Source organism: Microtus pennsylvanicus, chromosome 3 (assembly GCF_037038515.1).
Source record: "Microtus pennsylvanicus isolate mMicPen1 chromosome 3, mMicPen1.hap1, whole genome shotgun sequence".
Lineage (NCBI taxonomy): Eukaryota > Metazoa > Chordata > Mammalia > Rodentia > Cricetidae > Microtus > Microtus pennsylvanicus.
The window spans coordinates 141839046-141857760 of record NC_134581.1 but is presented as its reverse complement, the minus strand read 5'-3'; the positions used below and the strand labels follow the sequence as shown (position 1 = coordinate 141857760).

General features: G+C 46.2%; 1 protein-coding gene across 2 annotated transcripts in view; it reads left to right on the top strand.

Moving 5' to 3' along the window:
- The window catches only part of Reck (reversion inducing cysteine rich protein with kazal motifs), a 65640-nt gene extending 47302 nt beyond the window's left edge, over positions 1 to 18338 (top strand). For both annotated transcript variants that reach the window (XM_075967339.1, XM_075967341.1), the window contains 10 exons: positions 1169 to 1305; positions 3211 to 3351; positions 5521 to 5709; positions 7227 to 7349; positions 9463 to 9634; positions 11868 to 12060; positions 13156 to 13366; positions 14798 to 14871; positions 16288 to 16443; positions 17195 to 18338. In XM_075967339.1, the coding sequence (XP_075823454.1) occupies positions 1169 to 1305; positions 3211 to 3351; positions 5521 to 5709; positions 7227 to 7349; positions 9463 to 9634; positions 11868 to 12060; positions 13156 to 13366; positions 14798 to 14871; positions 16288 to 16443; positions 17195 to 17413 (1615 nt within the window). In that variant the 3' untranslated portion in view covers positions 17414 to 18338. The remainder of the gene's footprint in view (positions 1 to 1168; positions 1306 to 3210; positions 3352 to 5520; positions 5710 to 7226; positions 7350 to 9462; positions 9635 to 11867; positions 12061 to 13155; positions 13367 to 14797; positions 14872 to 16287; positions 16444 to 17194) is intronic.
- Positions 18339 to 18715: the final 377 nt, after the last annotated feature.

Sequence of the window (18715 nt, the reverse complement as noted above, 5' to 3'; positions counted from 1 at the left end):
CCTACTGTATATTATTATTATCCTGGCACACAGTAGCTATCCTGTAAATGCTCGATGAGTGAGAGGGTTAGTGAGTAGCATTAGGTCCTGGTCCTGGTAATGGTTTGGAAATCTCAGCACAGCCAAGACGACAGCTGCCCGCTGGGGAAAGCAGCGCACTAACTACACGATGACCTCAGCTGCTCTCTGAGAGTCTGTTTTCTAGACAGTTCAGATTAACAGGGTCCACATCACTTGTTTTTTCTTACTTGGTTTAGTTTTGATTTTGGAGTCTTACTGTGTCACTCTGTGGTCCAGGCTGGCCTTGGACTCATGGCAATTCCTTGCCTCGGCCTCCTGCGCTCTGAGAGTACAGACCTGAGCTATCATGCCTGGCTCCTGATCAGTTTTCTGACATGACTTGAGAATGAGCCAAGTAAGAGAGAGGCTGAGGTGTAACTCTGAGAAGTCAAAGGCCCAGGCAGAAGTATGTACTCTTAGAAAACCTTCCACCAGGGGACCAGACCCTTACTTAAGACTAAAGGAAAATAGTAAAGGGTTATTTATTTAATGTGTGTGAATATTTTGCCTACATATATGTATATGCACCACATGCATGTCAGGTGCTCACAGAACTGTATACCTCTGGAAACATACATCAGAAGAAGACATGGGATCCCCTAGAACTGGGATTGCAGATGGTTTTGAACCACCATGTAGGCACCAGGAACTGAAAGTCTGTCCTCTGTAAGAGCGACAAGTACTCTTAACTGTGGAACTATCTTTCTAGCCCCTAGACTAAGAAGAGTTTTAAAGCCGGTTGTTAAAGCCGAGCACCTTGATGTTGGTGACTAGAAGGTGTTCGAGTGAAAGGAGCAGAAGCAGCTGACAGGGCCCGAGACTAGGGCCGTCTTTGAAGCACACTAGTCTAGCTTGGTTTCCTCTTAAAGGTGGGAAAAGCTATACCATGCTTGGAGCAGTAACTAATTTTTGAACAAGGCCTTTGATCTCAGATTACAGGAAGTTAGCTTTGAACTTGCTGTGCAGCTGGAAGTTCACCATCCTCACTCCTAACCAGCTGGGAGGGCTTGCTAAAGGAAAACTCCTCCGGAGAAGTTTCAGAAACAGTCTGACCAGAGGCAGGAGGCAGCGCTGTGAACCCACAATGCACATGCGTTTTTCTTTTAAGATCAGATTGTGTAGAGATTCTCAAGAAATGTGGAGACCAGAACAAATTCCCTGAAGACCACACGGCTGAAAGTATCTGTGAGTTTCTGTCCCCTGCAGATGACCTGGAGAACTGCATCCCTCTGGATACATACCTCAGTAAGTAGTGTGTGCAGCTGCTCTTACAGCCCAGGGGCTTCTCTCACCCTGCCCTTGCCCTTTGCCTTGGATGAGACCCTGTGTGTGGTGCTGCCAGCCCTGTTAGGTACTTCTCTTGTTGCTGTGGCAGAAATACTCATCCAAAGCATTTTAAAGGAAGAGGGTGTATCTGGCTCACAGTCTGAGGATACGGGGGCAGCATGGTGGCAGGGGTATGAGGCAGGAGATCTGATTGGGAAGCAGAGAGGTGGTGCTTAGCTCACTTCCCTTCTTCAGTCCAGGGCCCCAGCTCATGGCATGGGGCTGTCCGATAGGGCGGGTCTAATCTCTCTCTCTCTCTCAGGAGTCCAGAGGTTTGTCTCCTAGGTGATTAGATCCTGTCAAGTTAGCACTGTCATCTTAAAATTTGTAAGCAGAAGTTGTATTTTATCTTTTGGAGGAAGTATGAACTTTTTACAAGTCAAGAGTTCTAAAGACCATGATGTCACCAGAACATGAAACTTCCCCTAGGAAGCTGTCAGCTTTTGTCATCAGGAGCTGAGCCCGCTGAGTTTCTACGGGAAGCGGAGCTTGCCTCACTACTTGAGCTTCTTCCTGCCTGATGCTTCTGCCAGAGAGCCTGGTCCCTCATGGAGGTATTCCAGGAGCTCCTAGACAGCAGTGGGAGCAGCGGGATAAATTAGTGTTTGGACTGCCACCAGGGGGCAGCAGTGCCGTAAGCTGGCTGGCCAACAAGAAGCCTGCTTGCTGCCTTTCCCCCTTATGATTAAGCCCAGCTGCTGGTAACATAACAGATGGAAGCACAGAAAGCCCAGAGCGAGCAGTCCAGGATGTTTCTGGTGGCGTTAACACCAGGAATCAGGCCTTTCGCCCTTCTTCGCTCTGCTCAGATTTACTTCATGGACTTTACAGTCACACCATGGCTACTGGCGTTTTACCCAGCTTACTGTAGTTGATAAATGGGAAGAAAGATGAGAAGCAACTTCTTAACCTCAGGGGACACCTGTAATTGTATGAAAAACTCAGATGGGTCATCTTTTTTAGCTTTGGACCCATAAGCACCCTGAATAAAAATAAAATAAGAATCTATTAACAAAAGAGAAGAGAGGGTGGCGAATTTTTAGCCGGCAGTATCTGTTAGGTTCTCTCAAGATAAAAAGACCATGTCCCCTAACTTTTGTGACCAGTACTGAAAAAAGAGCATGCTAGATGGGAACCCCTTGTGGTCTAGGAAGTTCCCCGGAAACCTGTACAAAGTGGTGGGGCCGGTGAACCACGCCCACAGTTCTGCTGAATCTGAGTGGGGCTGAGCATCAAGGAAGCAAAGCCCTAGCTGCTTAGAGCAGTGGGTCTGCAGAGGAGGCTGATTCATCAGGAGGGAAGCAAAGGGTGCTCTAGTTTGAACAGCAGCACTCTTTAAATCACAAGCGCTTGAGTGTTTCTCTTCCTTCACAGGGTTTCAGAAGGTAAATAGAATTATGTTCTGGGGTTCGTGATGATGTAATTATCATTTGGTGTCCTTCACAGTGCAAAAGTATCCCTCTTACACATAAATACATGCTTGATTGCCATATCCCAAATATGTCTCATCTCTGAACTGCTTACCACTTAAGTTACATGAATTACCTTATTCTCTTCCAGATATTAGCCCATGTTAGCATCTCTGTTTTGTCCACTACTATCTAGTGTATTGTAGGTGTCCCGCTAATAAATAAGTGGTTGGCTGTGTTGTGATAAACTGATGAATGATGAGGAAATCCAGGGTTTAGTTAGAGCTTGTCAAAATCAGGCCTTGCTCTGTGCCTGGGAGCCCTCCATTTATTCAGCCACAAGGAAGCCAGATAACACGGAGACTTGGTATTTATTCTTTTAGATTGGTCCACTGATCTGTTTGGGGTTTTTCAGGGCCAAGTGCTTTAGGTAACATCATAGAAGAAGTGACTCATCCCTGTAACCCAAATCCTTGCCCAGCCAATGAGCTCTGTGAAGTGAACCGAAAAGGGTGTCCATCTGGAGATCCATGCCTTCCGTATTCTTGTGTTCAAGGTAAGGGATGGAGGCTATAGGAGTGGGGTGGGCATGGGACATGCTGCTGGTATTTTCTTATTAGAGTTGTCATTACACCCAGGTTACAGGGACTTTTTCTGTATTTTCCTGTAATGTTTAAGCATTTCCCATGAAAAATGTATTTATTCAAACAAAGACACATAGAAGTTGTCGTTTCAATTGTAAGCTGATGCTGTCAATGCAGGTTATAGGGTCTCGACTACAGAAGAAAAGAGAAGCTTGAGCCAGTACTTTGTACCTTCTCATCCATGCCAGAAGTTTTTGAAAAACAGACTATCCATTGTTCCCGGAGTTCTTTTCTTCTCTGCAGCACATGGAGGAATGCTGTACTCACTGTGACACTGACCTCTCTGTAAAGGCTCACGTGTCCGTGACTGGAGCTCTGCAGGAAAGTTGTTTGCCTAATGTGCAAAACCTTGGAAACTCATTCCCCAGCTCCACAAAAACAGAACAGTCTTGGTGAGCACGTGCATTCCTATAATCCCAGTGCTTGGGAGGTAGATGCTAAAGTTTCCAGAGTTCAAGGTTACCCCCAGCTGCAGAAGGGATTTGAAGTCTGCCTGAGCAACAGGAGAGCCTATTTCAATAAAAACAAAAAGATTAATGTTATGTTGAAATGCATACAAACAGCTGGCTGTGGTGGTGCAGCCTTTAATCCCAGCACTCAGGAGGCAGAGGCAGGTAGATCTGTGAGTTCTAGGACAGCCTGGTCTACAGAGTGAGTTCCAGGACAGCCAGGGCTACATAATGAGACCTTGTCTCAAAAAACAAAAAACAACAACAAAACAAACAAAATCATAAGAAATGCAGACAAGTAATTGTTTTGTTACGTATTACATATTGCACACTACAAGGGATGTGCTTGACTACTGAATCACATATTTAGCCCCTGAAAAATATAGTTCATAGAATTTTGATAGTCTTTACCTCTGTCACTTGTTCCAGATTTAGTTGTAGTAATGTTGTGATTCTTTCTTATCTATTTCTGTGTTGAAGATGTTTATCATGTTAGAATCAACATTTTAAAATCTTAGAAGTTAAAAGGAGCAAAAAATGAACTAAGTGTGGTGTCTAAATGACATCTGCTTGAATAACACGATAGCGTGCCAGTTACTAAGACTCATGAGTCTAGCTGAAAGGAGAGGGTGGGCGTTCTAAACCTCACAGTGTCCACGGACACTGTGTTAGAGCTTAGCCAGTGTCTTCTTTACCTAGAAGATGGACATAGTGACAATGGCAGTGTCTCTGTTCTGTATTATATGACATGCCAGACTTCCAGATTGTTTGTTAATCTCAGAAAGTCCATTTTATGATAAATTAAAAATGCATTATCTAGAAAATGGGTTTTCCTTAAGCCCATCTAAATACTCAATTATTCTTTGAATTTATAGTTGTATATTTGTATTCCATCACTAAAAATTGTCCTGGTCAAAAGTACTCTAAGAAATAGTCAGTTTATATACTTAATTTAAAACATTTTATCATTTTTCAAATATGTTTGACCCAAAGAAGTAAAAAGCCATGTTTTTGTTGTTTGCTTATTTGTTTATTTTTTGATAAGATCTCACTACATAGTAGCCCAAGCCATTATTCTGCCTCAGCCTTCCTAGTTCTGGGAGCAGGTATGTACTACTATGCTTGGCCAAAGCTATGTAGCTTCCTAATGGTTTTTGTACTAAACTGTAGTTAACTTCGGAGTACAAGTCCTTAATCACCCATAGAACATAGAATTTTATTTGAGATGATATATTTTTTTGTCAGTGAGCAAAAGCAGTTCCTTAATTTGGTAAAAGTTCTATAAACGTAATCTTTCAAAATTATTCATTTTTATATGTTGGAGTATTTTATCTGCATCTATGTATGTGGACCATGAGAACTCAGTGCCCAGAGAGGCCAGAAGAGGGTGTTGGGTCAACTGGAGTTAAAATGGTTGTGAGCCACCATGTGGGTGCTGGAAATTGAGCCTGGGTCCCCTGACAGAGCAGCTAGTGCTCTTAACTGCTGAGCCATCTCTCTAGCTCTGTAACCTGATCTTACAGTCTTTAGGAGATACACACACCTAAAAGACTTCTAGTGTGTGTGATGTGAAGCATTGTCATAGAACAACACTGTCAGCTCGGTTTTGGTTTTGTCTATATTTTTATACAGGTTGCAAATTGGGAGAAGCTTCTGACTTCATTGTCCGTCAGGGGACACTGATCCAGGTGCCGTCCTCTGCAGGGGAAGTTGGTTGTTACAAGATCTGTTCCTGTGGACAAAGTGGCCTCTTGGAAAACTGTATGGAGATGCACTGTATCGATCTCCAGAAGTCTTGTATTGTTGGAGGAAAAAGAAAAAGTGAGTCTTAAGCATACTCATATTTGGTCTTACTACAGTCGGAGACTGGTTATCTTCACTTTGCACAAAGAATATTAGATTAGTTCTTGCTAAAGAGAACAATCTATGCATCATATATTCCAGGACAGGACTTTTCAAATTGTACAGAACACTCTGTGGGGGGCAGAGGGGTGGGAGGGTATTTTATTTGAAACAGGATCTTATTATCTAACCTAGATTAGCCTGGAGCTCACCACATAGCCTAGATTGACTTTGAACCTACAATAATTCTCTGACCTCTGTCTCCTGAGTGATGCGATTCCAGGCAGGCACCACCACAACCAGCAAGGACTAGGACTTCTAAAGAAGTCCTCCCAAGAAGAGCCTGCTGGTTAATCTCAGTGAACTCTGACTGTGTGCCAAGCATAATGCCACGTCTTTTTTGTTTTGTTTTTCGAGACAGGGTTTCTCTCTGTAGCTGTGGCTATCCTGGAACTAGCTCTTGTAGACCAGGCTGGCCTCAAACTCATAGAGATCCTCCTGCCTCTGCCTCCCGAGTGCTGGGATTAAAGGTGTGCGCCACCATCGCCCAGCATTTTTTTTAAACTCCTAAGCAGGTTGCACAAGGCCAAGTCTTGACCCACATTATCTCTTAATTAGCTGAGTTCCTCTTTATGTAGTAGCATTGCTACCCCTACTTGACAGCTGATGCTCATACAGTTGCCCTGCTAGACACTGGGGCTCATGCCTACAATCCCAGTACTTGAGAGACTGAGAGGATTGCTCTGAGTCAGGCCACCCTAGGTGGCAGAGTGAACTCCAGGCCAACCTGATATATATAGGGAAACTTGGATTGGGAAGGGACAATCTGCAGACAATAAAGATAGTTTCTAAGAATATACTGCTGCCTTTTAGATGTGAGATCTATGTGAGTTTGAGGCCAGCCTGGTCTACATAGCAAGCTCCAGGACAGCCAGGGCTACACAATGAGACCTTGTCTCAAAATAAGTATCTTAGATTTAAGTCCCTAGTTTATGTATTCATAAGAAGAAGTCATCTTTAAGAATTGATCTAAAACTTTTTGAGGTACTTGGGGGATGGTTCATTTGGCAAAGCACTTTGAGACAACTTAAACTTGATTTCCCTATAACCCATGTAAAAATGCTGGGCATGGTGGCAAACGTGTAATCTAATCTAGTGCTGGGAGGCAGGAACAAACTCTGAAAATTTGTGCTCTGACATGCACATCCATACTGTGACACACACGTGCATCCATGCATATAATAGACTTAAGATTTTTTTAAGTTTGAAACAAATTTATGTTGTTTTTTAGTGTGTGTGTCTGTGTGTGTGTGCCCGTGCCACAGCCTATCTGTGGACGTCAGAGAGCAACCTGGGGGAATTGGTTCTCTCCTCCACCATAGGTCCTGGGGATTGTCTTCAGGCTTGTCAGCAAGCTTCTCTATCCACAGAGCCATCTCACATTCCTGTAGTCTGTTTCTTGGTATATAATATGATTGGTGTTTTCTTTCTTTCAGGTCATGGAACATCCTTCAATATTGACTGCAACATCTGTTCTTGTTTTGCTGGCAATTTAGTGTGTTTCGGCCGGCCGTGCCTCAGTGAGCACAGTTCAGATGATGACCGTAGCACCTTCACAGGTAGCCATGGGCATCCAGAGCCCGTCCTCCAGGGGCCATCATTCCTTGCACTCATCTTTCTTCTAGGCATTGCCCTAACTGCAAATGTACATAGTAATATCAGTATTAAATCTGGGTACAATACACCATCCTCTCTGACTCTCTGCTTCCCCCCGTTTATAAAGGAGCCCATATGCAGCCCTATTGAGGCAGTCTAAGGTGTCCGTGTACTTTCTAAGTTTGTTTCTCATCGGGTTCTCTCCAGCCTTCCTCATACACTGTTTGCATAGGTTCCCACAAACAATACCCGGCACTGCTTTCTCGACTTTACAGTACTTGAGAATATGGTGTTGTGCTGACACCAGCGCCTACAGATGCAAACCTGGCGCTCTGATGGACCTTTTCTCCTCTGAAGCTGCCGCTGCAGTGGTAGCAGCACTGTTCTCTAGTCTCCTAGTGTCTGCCTTTCCAAGAACTGGCATACCTTTGGTTCCCAGTAAAATGACATTGGTATTAGGTAGCTCTGCTTGTCCCCATTCTCACCAGTGTAGTGGCAGCTCGTTTCCTTCTCTGAGGTTGATAGAACACTGTGGGGAAGAAAGACAAGAAGAGGATTTACTAGCCTTGTGCCAGCCCATCAGAAATAAAAAGGAAAAAGCCCTGCAGAGTGGTGAGGGCAACATCAGAAGTAGACATGCAGTGTGCCCCACCCCCTGCTGCCCTGAGCCCCGTAAGCATAAGCGCCTTGCTCCCACAGCTGTTGCCTCTCAGATGCTCCTTGTCTGCTGTTCATTCTGTTTGGAGAAGCCACAGTAGGATGTGGGGATTAAGGAGTGGACTAAAGTCTTGGAAGTAATTTACTATTTATTATAAATAACATCTAAAAGTGTTTCTGCAAGGACCCATGTTTCCCGTGGTCCCTGCCATTCTGCAGTAACTCAGACAATGCCAGTTTAACTGGCAGAGTCTAAGGGATTCCACTAGCCCAAAACTGTACCAGAGATTTTTGTGACTTAGTGTCCCAGTCTAAACATGACTTGGAAAGAGGCAGTCATAAAATTTTGTATTATTTTGGTATTATCTTTTAACATTCAGGAAATTCCCAAGCTAGACTTCAGTTATTTGATTTCCAAGTATGATCAGGAAAGTGGCAGATCAGGAAAATGAACCTTATCATTTCTGCCTGTAGCCTCTCTGCCTGGGTCAGTGTCGGAGACACCCTTCTCTCTGCCTGGGTCAGTGTTGGAGACACCCATCTCTCTGCCTGAGTCAGTGTCGGAGACACCCTTCTCTCTGCCTGAGTCAGTGTCAGAGACACCCTTCTCTCTGCCTGAGTCAGTGTTGGAGACACCCTTCTCTCTGCCTGAGTCAGTGTCAGAGACACCCTTCTCTCTGCTTGGGTCAGTGTTGGAGACACCCATCTCTCTGCTTGGGTCAGTGTTGGAGACACCCTTCTCTCTGCCTGGGTCAGTGTTGGAGACACCCTTCTCTCTGCCTGGGTCAGTGTCGGAGACACCCTTCTCTCTGCCTGGGTCAGTGTTGGAGACACCCTTCTCTCTGCCTGGGTCAGTGTTGGAGACACCCTTCTCTCTGCCTGGGTCAGTGTCGGAGACACCCTTCTCTCTGCCTGGGTCAGTGTTGGAGACACCCTTCTCTCTGCCTGGGTCAGTGTTGGAGACACCCACCTCTCTGCCCGGGTCAGTGTTGGAGACACCCACCTCTCTGCCCGGGTCAGTGTCGGAGACAACCATTAAGTAGCAGTGAAAAGGACAAAAGCAATGCCATCTTGCAGAGAAATAACTATCTGTAATAAATATAGAACTTAACTCTCTTTAAAGTCTCTATCAGAACCAGATATGGTGGCACACACCTTAGACCCCAGCACTGGAGAGGCTGAGACAGGTGGATCTCTGAGTTTGAGGCCAACCTGGTCCACATGGTGAGACCCTGTCAAAAAAAAAAAAAAACTATTTCAGGGTTCAAGGATTGTGGGAGAGATTTGTCTTGTTTTGCTTTTGTTTTTTCCTGAGTTTATGTACAATTCCATTTTAACATGATTTGTTAGTGGTTTGCCTTCATCAAGACATATAGAAAGGGGTGTGTGTGCTCATTTGAGTCTGTTCCCTCCCTTCAGGTCTGCCCTGTAACTGTGACGATCAGTTTGTCCCAGTGTGTGCACAGAATGGACGCACTTACCCCAGTGCCTGCATCGCCCGCTGTGTGGGTCTCCAAGACCATCAGTTTGAGTTTGGACCTTGTGTCTCCAAGGATCCCTGTAATCCTAACCCCTGCCCAAAAAGCCAAAGGTAAGTTAAATGCTTTTCTTCAGCCAAAGACTAGTGCTTCTCAAGTCTCTGCTGTTCATGCCCCACACGATGAGAATGCAAAAGGGGATGAAGCAGTCTGGCTCACGTGTGTAGTCCCAGCACCTGGGGCACTGAAGCTGGAGAGATCTATGTATCATGTGTATACAGTGCCCTCAGATGCCAGAGGAGGGCTTCAGATCTGGAACTGGAATTATAGGCTCTTGTGGGTTGCCATGTAGGTGCTGGGAATTGGACAAGGTTCCTCTGAAGAGGTGTCTCTAACCACTGAGCCAGCTCTTCAGCCTCTGAGCCAGTTTTCAATGCACAGATTGGGCTCAGAATGTAAATGAGTGGAAGAGCCCTTTCCTAGCACGAGTAAGACTCTGAGTTCAGTTCCCAGCATCAAAAACGAAAAGGAAGGAAGGAAGGAAGGAAGGAAGGAAGGAAGGAAGGAAGGAAGGAAGGAAGGAAGGAAGGAAGGAAGAAGGAAAAGGAAAAAACACATTCCCCCTTCCCTTTGGATCACTGTCTGCAAAGGTTCTTACCTGTGTGAAATATCTCTGAAGAAAAAGGAAGGCATAGCTGAGAATGGCTGCCTCTAGGAAAGGGAGCCGGTGTGGGACCTGGGTGTGGAGAGGAAGCTTATTTGCACAATGCCATCACACCTTTTCTTTTTGTCCACGGGTTTGTGCTCTCTGTTCAAAGCAATAATTTTGGTTTGGGTTTTTTTTTAAAGAAAAGTTTATATTCCCTCAGATATCTACTGAAACACCACACATTTTTCTAAACATTAGGACACAGCATGAATCAAGACAGACTATCACTACTTTGTTCATTTTACTTAAATTTGCCCCCCAAGATTTTTCCTGTGATCCTCTTTCTGTAAGAAAGTTCTTGGTGTGTGTATGGTATATATGTATGATATGTATATATGTGTGCTTGTGAGTGTGGACATGCATGCCACAGGAGACTTTCAGGAGTTGGTTTTTATTCTATCTTGTTTGAGATGAGGTCTCTCATTGCTTCTGCGACTATATTGTGTACTTCAGGTGCTCTGGGAAGGCCTCCTGTTTCTGCCTCCCATGAGTCTGTAGGAGGGCTGGGCCTGCAGGTGTGTGTGTGTGTGTGTGTGTGTGTGCTGCCACACCTCCATGTGTCTGTAGGAGGGCTGGGCCTGCAGGTGTGTGTGTGTGTGTGTGTGTGTGTGTGTGTGTGTGTGTGTGCTGCCACACCTCCATGTGTCTGTAGGAGGGCTGGGCCTGCAGGTGTGTGTGTGTGTGTGTGTGTGTGTGTGTGTGTGTGTGTGTGCTGCCACACCTCCATGTGTCTGTAGGAGGGCTGGGCCTGCAGGTGTGGCTGCCACAGCTGTCTTTTGTGTGGGCTCTGGGGTCAAGGCCAGGCCATCAGGCTTGTGCAGCACGTGCTTCTGCCCCCCGAGCACCCGCATCAGCCCCAGCCCTCTATTTCTATATACTCAACTTGATCAGTTTTTTCTCTCTAGAGTACAAAGTGTTCTCCAAAACCCTTGGCTCTCATACCTTCGTTGTCAGGTGCCATTCTAGAAAGGACTTGCTTCTGTGGTACCCTCTCAGTGCAGAAGCACCCAGCATCAATCCTCCTATCCAGGAGGCACAGGAGCCTGAATTTTTTGTATGAAACGTGAAGCCTTTCTTAAAATAGACTCCTGCTAATCAAGCTAAAAATTAGGTACCTCGCCAAGTGTGGTGTCATACTCCTCTAAATCCACATTCAGAAGGCAGGCAGATCTTTGTGAGTTCAAGGTCAGCCTGGTAAGTATAGGAAGTTTCAGGAGACCTTGCCTAAAGAACTGAAGCATCTGGAAGTGATCTGTTGTTACTGACTATGACCTCAGTGCTGGACCCCACCCACTGTTGAACTCACATCCCCAGCTTTTACCCTCTATTTTACCACTCCACCCTCACCCCACATACCCCTCCCCCACTCCACATCCTGGCTGTGGCTGTTCCCTCAGCATAGCCTGCTTGTTTCCTCCTTACCCACCAGGCTCCAGTTAGAACACCTTCTCTGTGTGTTCCCATTTGTTCCCTCTGAGCAGTGTGTCTGCCATGTTCTAGTCTGACTGCCCTTTTCATACACTCCATTGACCCTGTCTCTCTCCCTGGCTTCCTGTGCCACCCACATCCAGGACTCTGTTGCCCCCACCACAATCCTCCATGCTTCTCTTCACCAGCTGGCTTTCATCGTTTTTCAGATGTGTGCCAAAACCGCAAGTTTGCCTGACAACCTTTGATACATTTGGCTGTAGCCAGTATGAGTGTGTGCACAGACAGCTCACCTGTGAGCAGATCCGAGATCCTGTATGTGACACGGAACACGTGGAGCACAGCAATCTCTGCACGCTGTACCAAAGAGGAAAGAGCCTCTCTTACAGAGGCCCCTGCCAGGTATGTCAGTCGCTGCCAAGCCACGTATGCCATGCCCTTTCCAGACCACAGAGTGCCGTCCTCTGCTGAGAAGGGAGTAGTGTGGCTCTGCGGAGGAGGACAGAAGCAAGTGGACCCTGGCTTCGAGTCACTCCTAGGGAAAGACTAAGGCTTCGCACCTGGTTTGGTCACTGCCATTCATTTGTTCACCGTTTTGTGGGCTGCCATAGAAAACAAATCAGGAAGAAAAGTGATCTCCCCACTTGTGCCCCTACTTCCTGCTTCCCATCTTCTACCTCCCGCTGTGTTGAATTGGGATGCAAATCTCTAAGACTTGTTTCATACAGGCCTACCTCAGTCTTTTAGGCTTGTGAAATCTAGCTTCCAGGACAGCCTCCTTGGAGCCCCTCACCACCTTTCTGGTTCTTGCTGACCACTCTGCTGGGAGACTCCCGTCTTTGGGCCCAGCATCACTTGCCTGCAAGCCACTAATACTGGACATGCTCTCCATCCATGGTAGAGAAAGCCCCTTCAGCTTGTCTGGCTACTGTTTCCCCTTGGAGCTGGTGTCCGGCTTACAGACACCATCTGCTCTGACTGCCCCCTTCTCTTCATCCTTGCTCAGTCTTCTCAGCTCTGGGGTGTTTCTGAGGTCTAATAGGTACAGAGTGCATCTGCTCTGCTCATCGCTCTACCGTCCCTCCCTTTCTACACCCAGCATGAAGAGCCATCTTTTTTTTTAGTTGATTTTATTGGGCTCTACATTTTTCTCTGTTCCCCTCCCTTTCTCTCCCCTCCCCTTCAGCCGTCTCCCATGGTCACCATGTTCCCAGTTTACTCAGGAGAGAAGAGCAATCTTTTTATTCAGTCCTCTGTGACTACTAAGAGAATCTGGGGGAAGGAGTAGCAAGGAGATATTTTGTCTTGTTTATGTTTCAGAATGAGCACCCAAGTTTCAAAGTCTTTCCAACCTGAGACAGCCCATTATGAATTCCACCTCCAGGGCTTTAGAGGCTCCCCACAACTTAGACCTGTGTCTTTTCACTTCCTAACCACAGTGAGGTCACTCTGTGCTCACAGGAGTTTCCCGGCTAAGAGTTACTTGTCTTTCCTCAGCCCTTCTGCAGAGCCACCGAGCCTGTCTGTGGGCACAACGGCGAGACCTACAGCAGTGTGTGTGCCGCCTACTCGGACCGTGTGGCAGTGGACTACTATGGGCCCTGCCAGGCTGTCGGGGTCCTCTCTGAACACAGTGCTGTGGCTGAGTGCGCTGCAGTGAAGTGCCCTTCACTCTCAGCTATAGGCTGCAACCCCATCATTCCACCTGGTAAGCTGGAGGTATTCGGGGGCAGGGGTGGGGCCAGAAAGATTTGCTGACCCACCCCTAGAACATGAGCCCTGAGAAGAGAGTTCAGCAGCCTGTAAACCTGGAAAAGTCGTAATCCCAGCACTTGGGGCTGAGACAGGAAGATATAGGCACCTGCGGTACAGTATAAGACCCTGTCCAGAAAAACAAAATGTTAAAGAGACCCACATGCCAGTTATTCTGAACTAACTCCAAAGCTATGGACTGCCTTAGTGTTTGCTCTGCTGACATCAGAACAGCATAGGGGAGAACTGCCTCTGAGAGACTTGGGTTCAAATCCTAGCACCGATACAGTGGCTCACAGCCATCTGTACTACAGTTCTAGGGGACCCTATGTCTTCTTCTGACCTCCTCTGGCACCAAGTGCACACATGGCACACATACATACATGCAGGCAAAACATTCACATGAAATAAAATGAATGAAAAAAAAAAAGAAATAAAATGAATGGATCTATTTTTAAATTAAAAAAAAGCAACAGTTTTTTTCTACATCAGGCATCAATATATAAGCAGGAAAAGTAGCATTTAAATAAAAAAAATTAGGATTACTGGGTTAAATGCTGGGTTTACTTATTTTAAAATACCTGAACAATTAACTAGTAGTTGAATGGATAGTGGAAGTATTTTGATGAACACAAACATTTGTAATTGAGAGAAGCAAAGAGAGTTGACTTAATTGTGCAGCCAGAAGGCTCTGTTCACACAGACAGCTGTGAGCATAGTGTTGTAGACAGTGGACAGTGAATTATGCTCATCAGTGAGACAGGCAGTGGAAGAGCCTTCATTCCAGACCTGCACATAGGCTACCCTGGTCTTCCAAGTCTCCCTCTGTAGCTCACCAAGGATTCGCTGAGCCTCTGCTATGTTCAGGACATTCTTTTAAGCACCAGGGACCAGCAGTTAACAAACAAAGCCTATTCCCTCCTGGAGACCACATTCCATGGAAGGAACATAAGGCTCCATGCAGATCCAAACTGCCAAGTCAGAACTGCCTGATGGAGTGAAGAGATGGTGAACTCTGTTAAATGTGGCATGAGACCTGACTGTCTCATCCCTTGCTATGTAGTTTGAAAAATCTCAAGTGAGCAAACACTCGGAACTCCTGAAGCTCCCTTGTGCAGACAGAACATCGAAGGCCCAGCACAAGTTTCTGAGCAGGACCAGAGCATGAGATGAGATTGGTCTGGTGTGCTGTTGCCCTCAGCCTCCTTACCCTGAGCATTGCCCTCCAGAGAAGGTGTCAGGATGGAGGGATGGCTTTAAGATCCTGGGCTGGTGTTGAGCACAGCTGCAGATAAATCATCAGGAAGAACAGATGAAGGCCACCTCACCAGTCATTTGGATTCTCCTTGCTTTAATTCTGAACTCACAAAAGTGATTTCCATTACAGGTGCTTGTTGCCCATTGTGTGCTGGGATGTTACGGGTTTTATTTGACAAAGTAAAACTGGACACCATTGCTAAGGTAAATTGCTCCATATGCCAGGTACTGTTGAAAGCACATTGCTAAACTCAGGAATCCTGGAGAGTAGAATGTATTGTCCCTGTGCATAGATAAAGAACCTGAGGCCATACAGATCATAACAGAACAAGGGTTGACACCCAGGGTAACTGACCTCTGCTCCTCCCTGCCACGCGCTTTCTTAGGAAAAGTCTCTGCCAGCTCAAAGAGCATGGTCACGGCCAAGAGGCCAGCAGTAGTAGAAATCCAGATGGTCTCTGCACCCATCATCATCCCAGCACCCATTCCCCCTAGGAGCTACCTCCCCTATCTCTCTTTCCCTTTCCCTGTTGCACCCTTTTGGGAGCCAAGACTTTAGTGATGTAATAGGCAGAAACTTGCCGCTACCTAGAGGACCCTTCCTGTCTGTTGTGACCTGTTTCCACGGGACTTTGCTTCCCTCCAGTTGAGAGCAGGCGCTTTTTGAGAAGTGCTTACGGGACTGGAGAGACAGCTCAGTTGGGTGTTTTCCTCTGTCACTTCTGCCTGTGTTTAGAGACAGGACCTCTCTCACCAGCCAGAATGCCTGGCAAGCAGGCCCCCAGGTCTTCCTGTCTCTGCCTCCTCAGCGCTGAGATTGTAAGCGTGTCCCACCACATGCAGAATTCTTACATTTTCATGTGCATTCTGAGATTCAGACCCAGGTCCTTGGCAAGCTCCTAGCCAATGACAGACCTTGTCTTAGAAGAACAAGAAGATGGCTCCATGGTGCAGCGCTCATGCAGAGCACTTCTGCCCCTTCTGAAGACTCAGTTCCCAGCACCCACGTCAGGCAGCTCACGGCCACCTGTAGCTCCAGCCTCTGTGGTACCAGCACACATGCACATGGACCCATACAAGATATACCTACAAATAAGTAATTTTTTAAATTTTTTTGAGACAGGTTTTACCCGTGTAGTCCTGGCTGCCTCGAGCTCACAGAGATTCTCTGCCTCCCAGGTGCTGGGATTAAAGGTGTGCGCTACTACCACCACTAGCATAGAGAGAATTCAAGGCTGTCGTCAGTTACTTAGGACCCTATTTCAAACACAGAAAGAGCCTAAATAAATAAACAGCATTTCTGAGCTGCATATGCTGGTACAGGATTACCATGGAGCTAGCAAGGCTGAGGCAAGAGGATTATGAGTTTAAAGCTAGCCTGGTCTATACAGCAAGACCCTGCTCAAACCAGAGTACTTCTGATGGGGGTTAATTTTGGCTGCACACCTCTGTAGACAGCCCAAACCCCATTCACTGGACACTGGGTGGCAGGATTCTGACCAGCAGAGCCGAACTTGGTGCCAAGCGCTGGTCAAAGAGCCTCTCCAGCTGCAGCTGAAGCAGACGGAGTAGCCTAGGCAGCAAGAGGGTTCCTCTTCAGGTCCTGGAAATATCTCCTAGGTGACCAACAAGAAGCCAGTAACAGTTCTGGAGATTCTTCAGAAGATCCGCATGCACGTGTCTGTCCCACAGTGTGATGTGTTTGGATACCTGAGCATCGAATCAGAAATTGTGATCCTGATTATTCCTGTCGACCACTCTCCGAAAGCGTTGCAGGTGGGGCTCGGCGCACATTCTGCAGCCATTTGTCAATCTAGAGTTGGTGAACTTACAGTGAGGGTGGGGGGACCCAAAGCAGGGCTGGGAGAGGACCGAGAGTGAGGAAACGGGAGCACTTTGGAAAGAGCAAGGCAGCCTCTATGGCCCGTCTGTTCTGGGGCCTGAGGCTAGGCACACTAAGTCCACCCCACCCTTGTGCAAATGAGGCAGCCAAGGCCTGAGGAGTAGGACACTGGCATGGGCCAAGCCAAAGCCTCCGGTCTGTCTGGAGGAGGATCCATCAGAGGCAGTCTCCAGGGCCCTAAGTCCTTCTTCCTCTCACTCTGGAACCTCACTCTGTAGGCCCAAGTTTCAGTAAAGGTAGTGAGGACTCATGGGAAGGGTGAATGGGAGCAGTTCCATCTGCCTCATCCCAACCCTGTCTCCATCCCCTGCTGTAGAGCTGCAGTGAAAGCATCCCTATGGCTGTGTCTAACTGGTCACTGTCTATAAGTAGGCAGTGGATGCTATAGCACTGTGCAAAACCAAAAATTGTTGACTGACTGGGGTAGTGGACATGCAGTTTCTGATTTCCATTAATGCCCTTACATGTTGTAGTAAGTTAAGGCCTGGACTTAACCTGACTGCACGGTAAAGGCAGAAAGAAAAGAAGCTGTCTCTGTGGTCGCTCTCCTTTTGACATGTGCATGGAATTTGCTTGACTGGACCTTTTCTGAGGTTTTCTAGTGAAAGGATCTTTCTCTTGCAGATTGAGGCCTGCAATAAGGAAGCAGAGAAAATCGAGTCCCTCATCAACTCTGACAGCCCCACTCTGGCGTCCCATGTCCCCCTCTCTGCCCTTATCATTTCCCAGGTGCAGGTCTCCAGAAGCCTTCCATCCTCTGCTGCTGGGGGCAGGTCTCCCTGCCCCTCCCTGCTCCTCTTTAGCCTGGGCCTCACTGTGTACATGCTCTGGACACGTCCCTGACTGCCTTCCTTGACTCGGCTGTCCCACCTTGTGAAAGACGTCAGGACTGCTAGCTGGTGGCCGAGCAAGAGCACGTGTCACCTCTTAGCCCTACACAGTATTTTTTTTTTTATCTGCCAATGTTAGGGGTTTTGCCTTGATTCTGAAATGATAAACTAGGCTCTCCCAGTATAATGGAAATCTCTTGCTGGTGGGCCACTGGGTTACAGTTTACATTTTGCTCAGTAGATGAGTCCGCTTCTCCAAAGGAAAGTTACCGTCACTGGTCAATGAGACGGTCACTTTATGGAAGGAGGCCCCCTTTTCGTGTTCTGTAAGGGTTGAGGCTATGCTGTGCTTGTCTCTGTGTCTAGAAGCTGAGGGCTTAGTGGAAAGCCACTTCTGGGACGGTACGGAAGGGGAGAGAGCTTCTTTGACATGATCACAGGCTGATTCCATGGAAAGTTAAGGCAGGACTCTAATGTGCTTAGCAAAGGCAACCAAGTAGCACTCACGTACCTGTCTTGCAGGTGGTCCTCTCAGTCATTGCCAGTTTGTGCCTGTGAATGGGGGCAGCCCCACTCATCCAAGTATATTGTGTCATGCAGTTTTATATTAGCCACTTGTCATTACTCACCAAGTTCAGAGACTTTAAACCAACTGCTGCTGCTATATAATTGCCAAAAAGTAAGATAATTAGTAGTTCATGTAAATAGTACATGATTTCTTAATTTTATTATGAAGAAGGTGAATAGCCATATTTGTAAAATGACAATCATATGTGTTAGCCCTATACTTTCCGTTCATGAAGACACATTTGCTTTTTGTGGTGTGCACAGTATGGATTAATGTCTGTCTGACTTTCTTTTTATATAGAATTATAAAGAATGTGGTTTGTATATTTAAAATGTCAGACTAAGTATTAAAATGTTTGCATGTTGTCTAAGGAATTGGATACTTTGAATGTTTCACAGTTTGAAATAAGCTATTAATGTAATACTTCTTGTTTGTATGCACCTGAACTTAGATTTTTACATGAAGTATTTTTCAGTGTTACATGTACCCTCTGAAATACAGCAATATGCTTATTATACCAAAATGTTGTTGAAAAGTAGGCACTTAAAGCTTTCAGAGGACCTCAGTGCTGATGTTAATGTAGCCTCTGTTGCAATTGCCTATTTCTGTCTAATGTCTTCAACATACTAGACTATATTGTATATATATTCTATATATAGTATATTATAATATACTATATATAGTATTCAGCAATATGCTAGAAAGCTTCTCTATTTTAATAAAAGTAATTTTATATGATCATGTGTA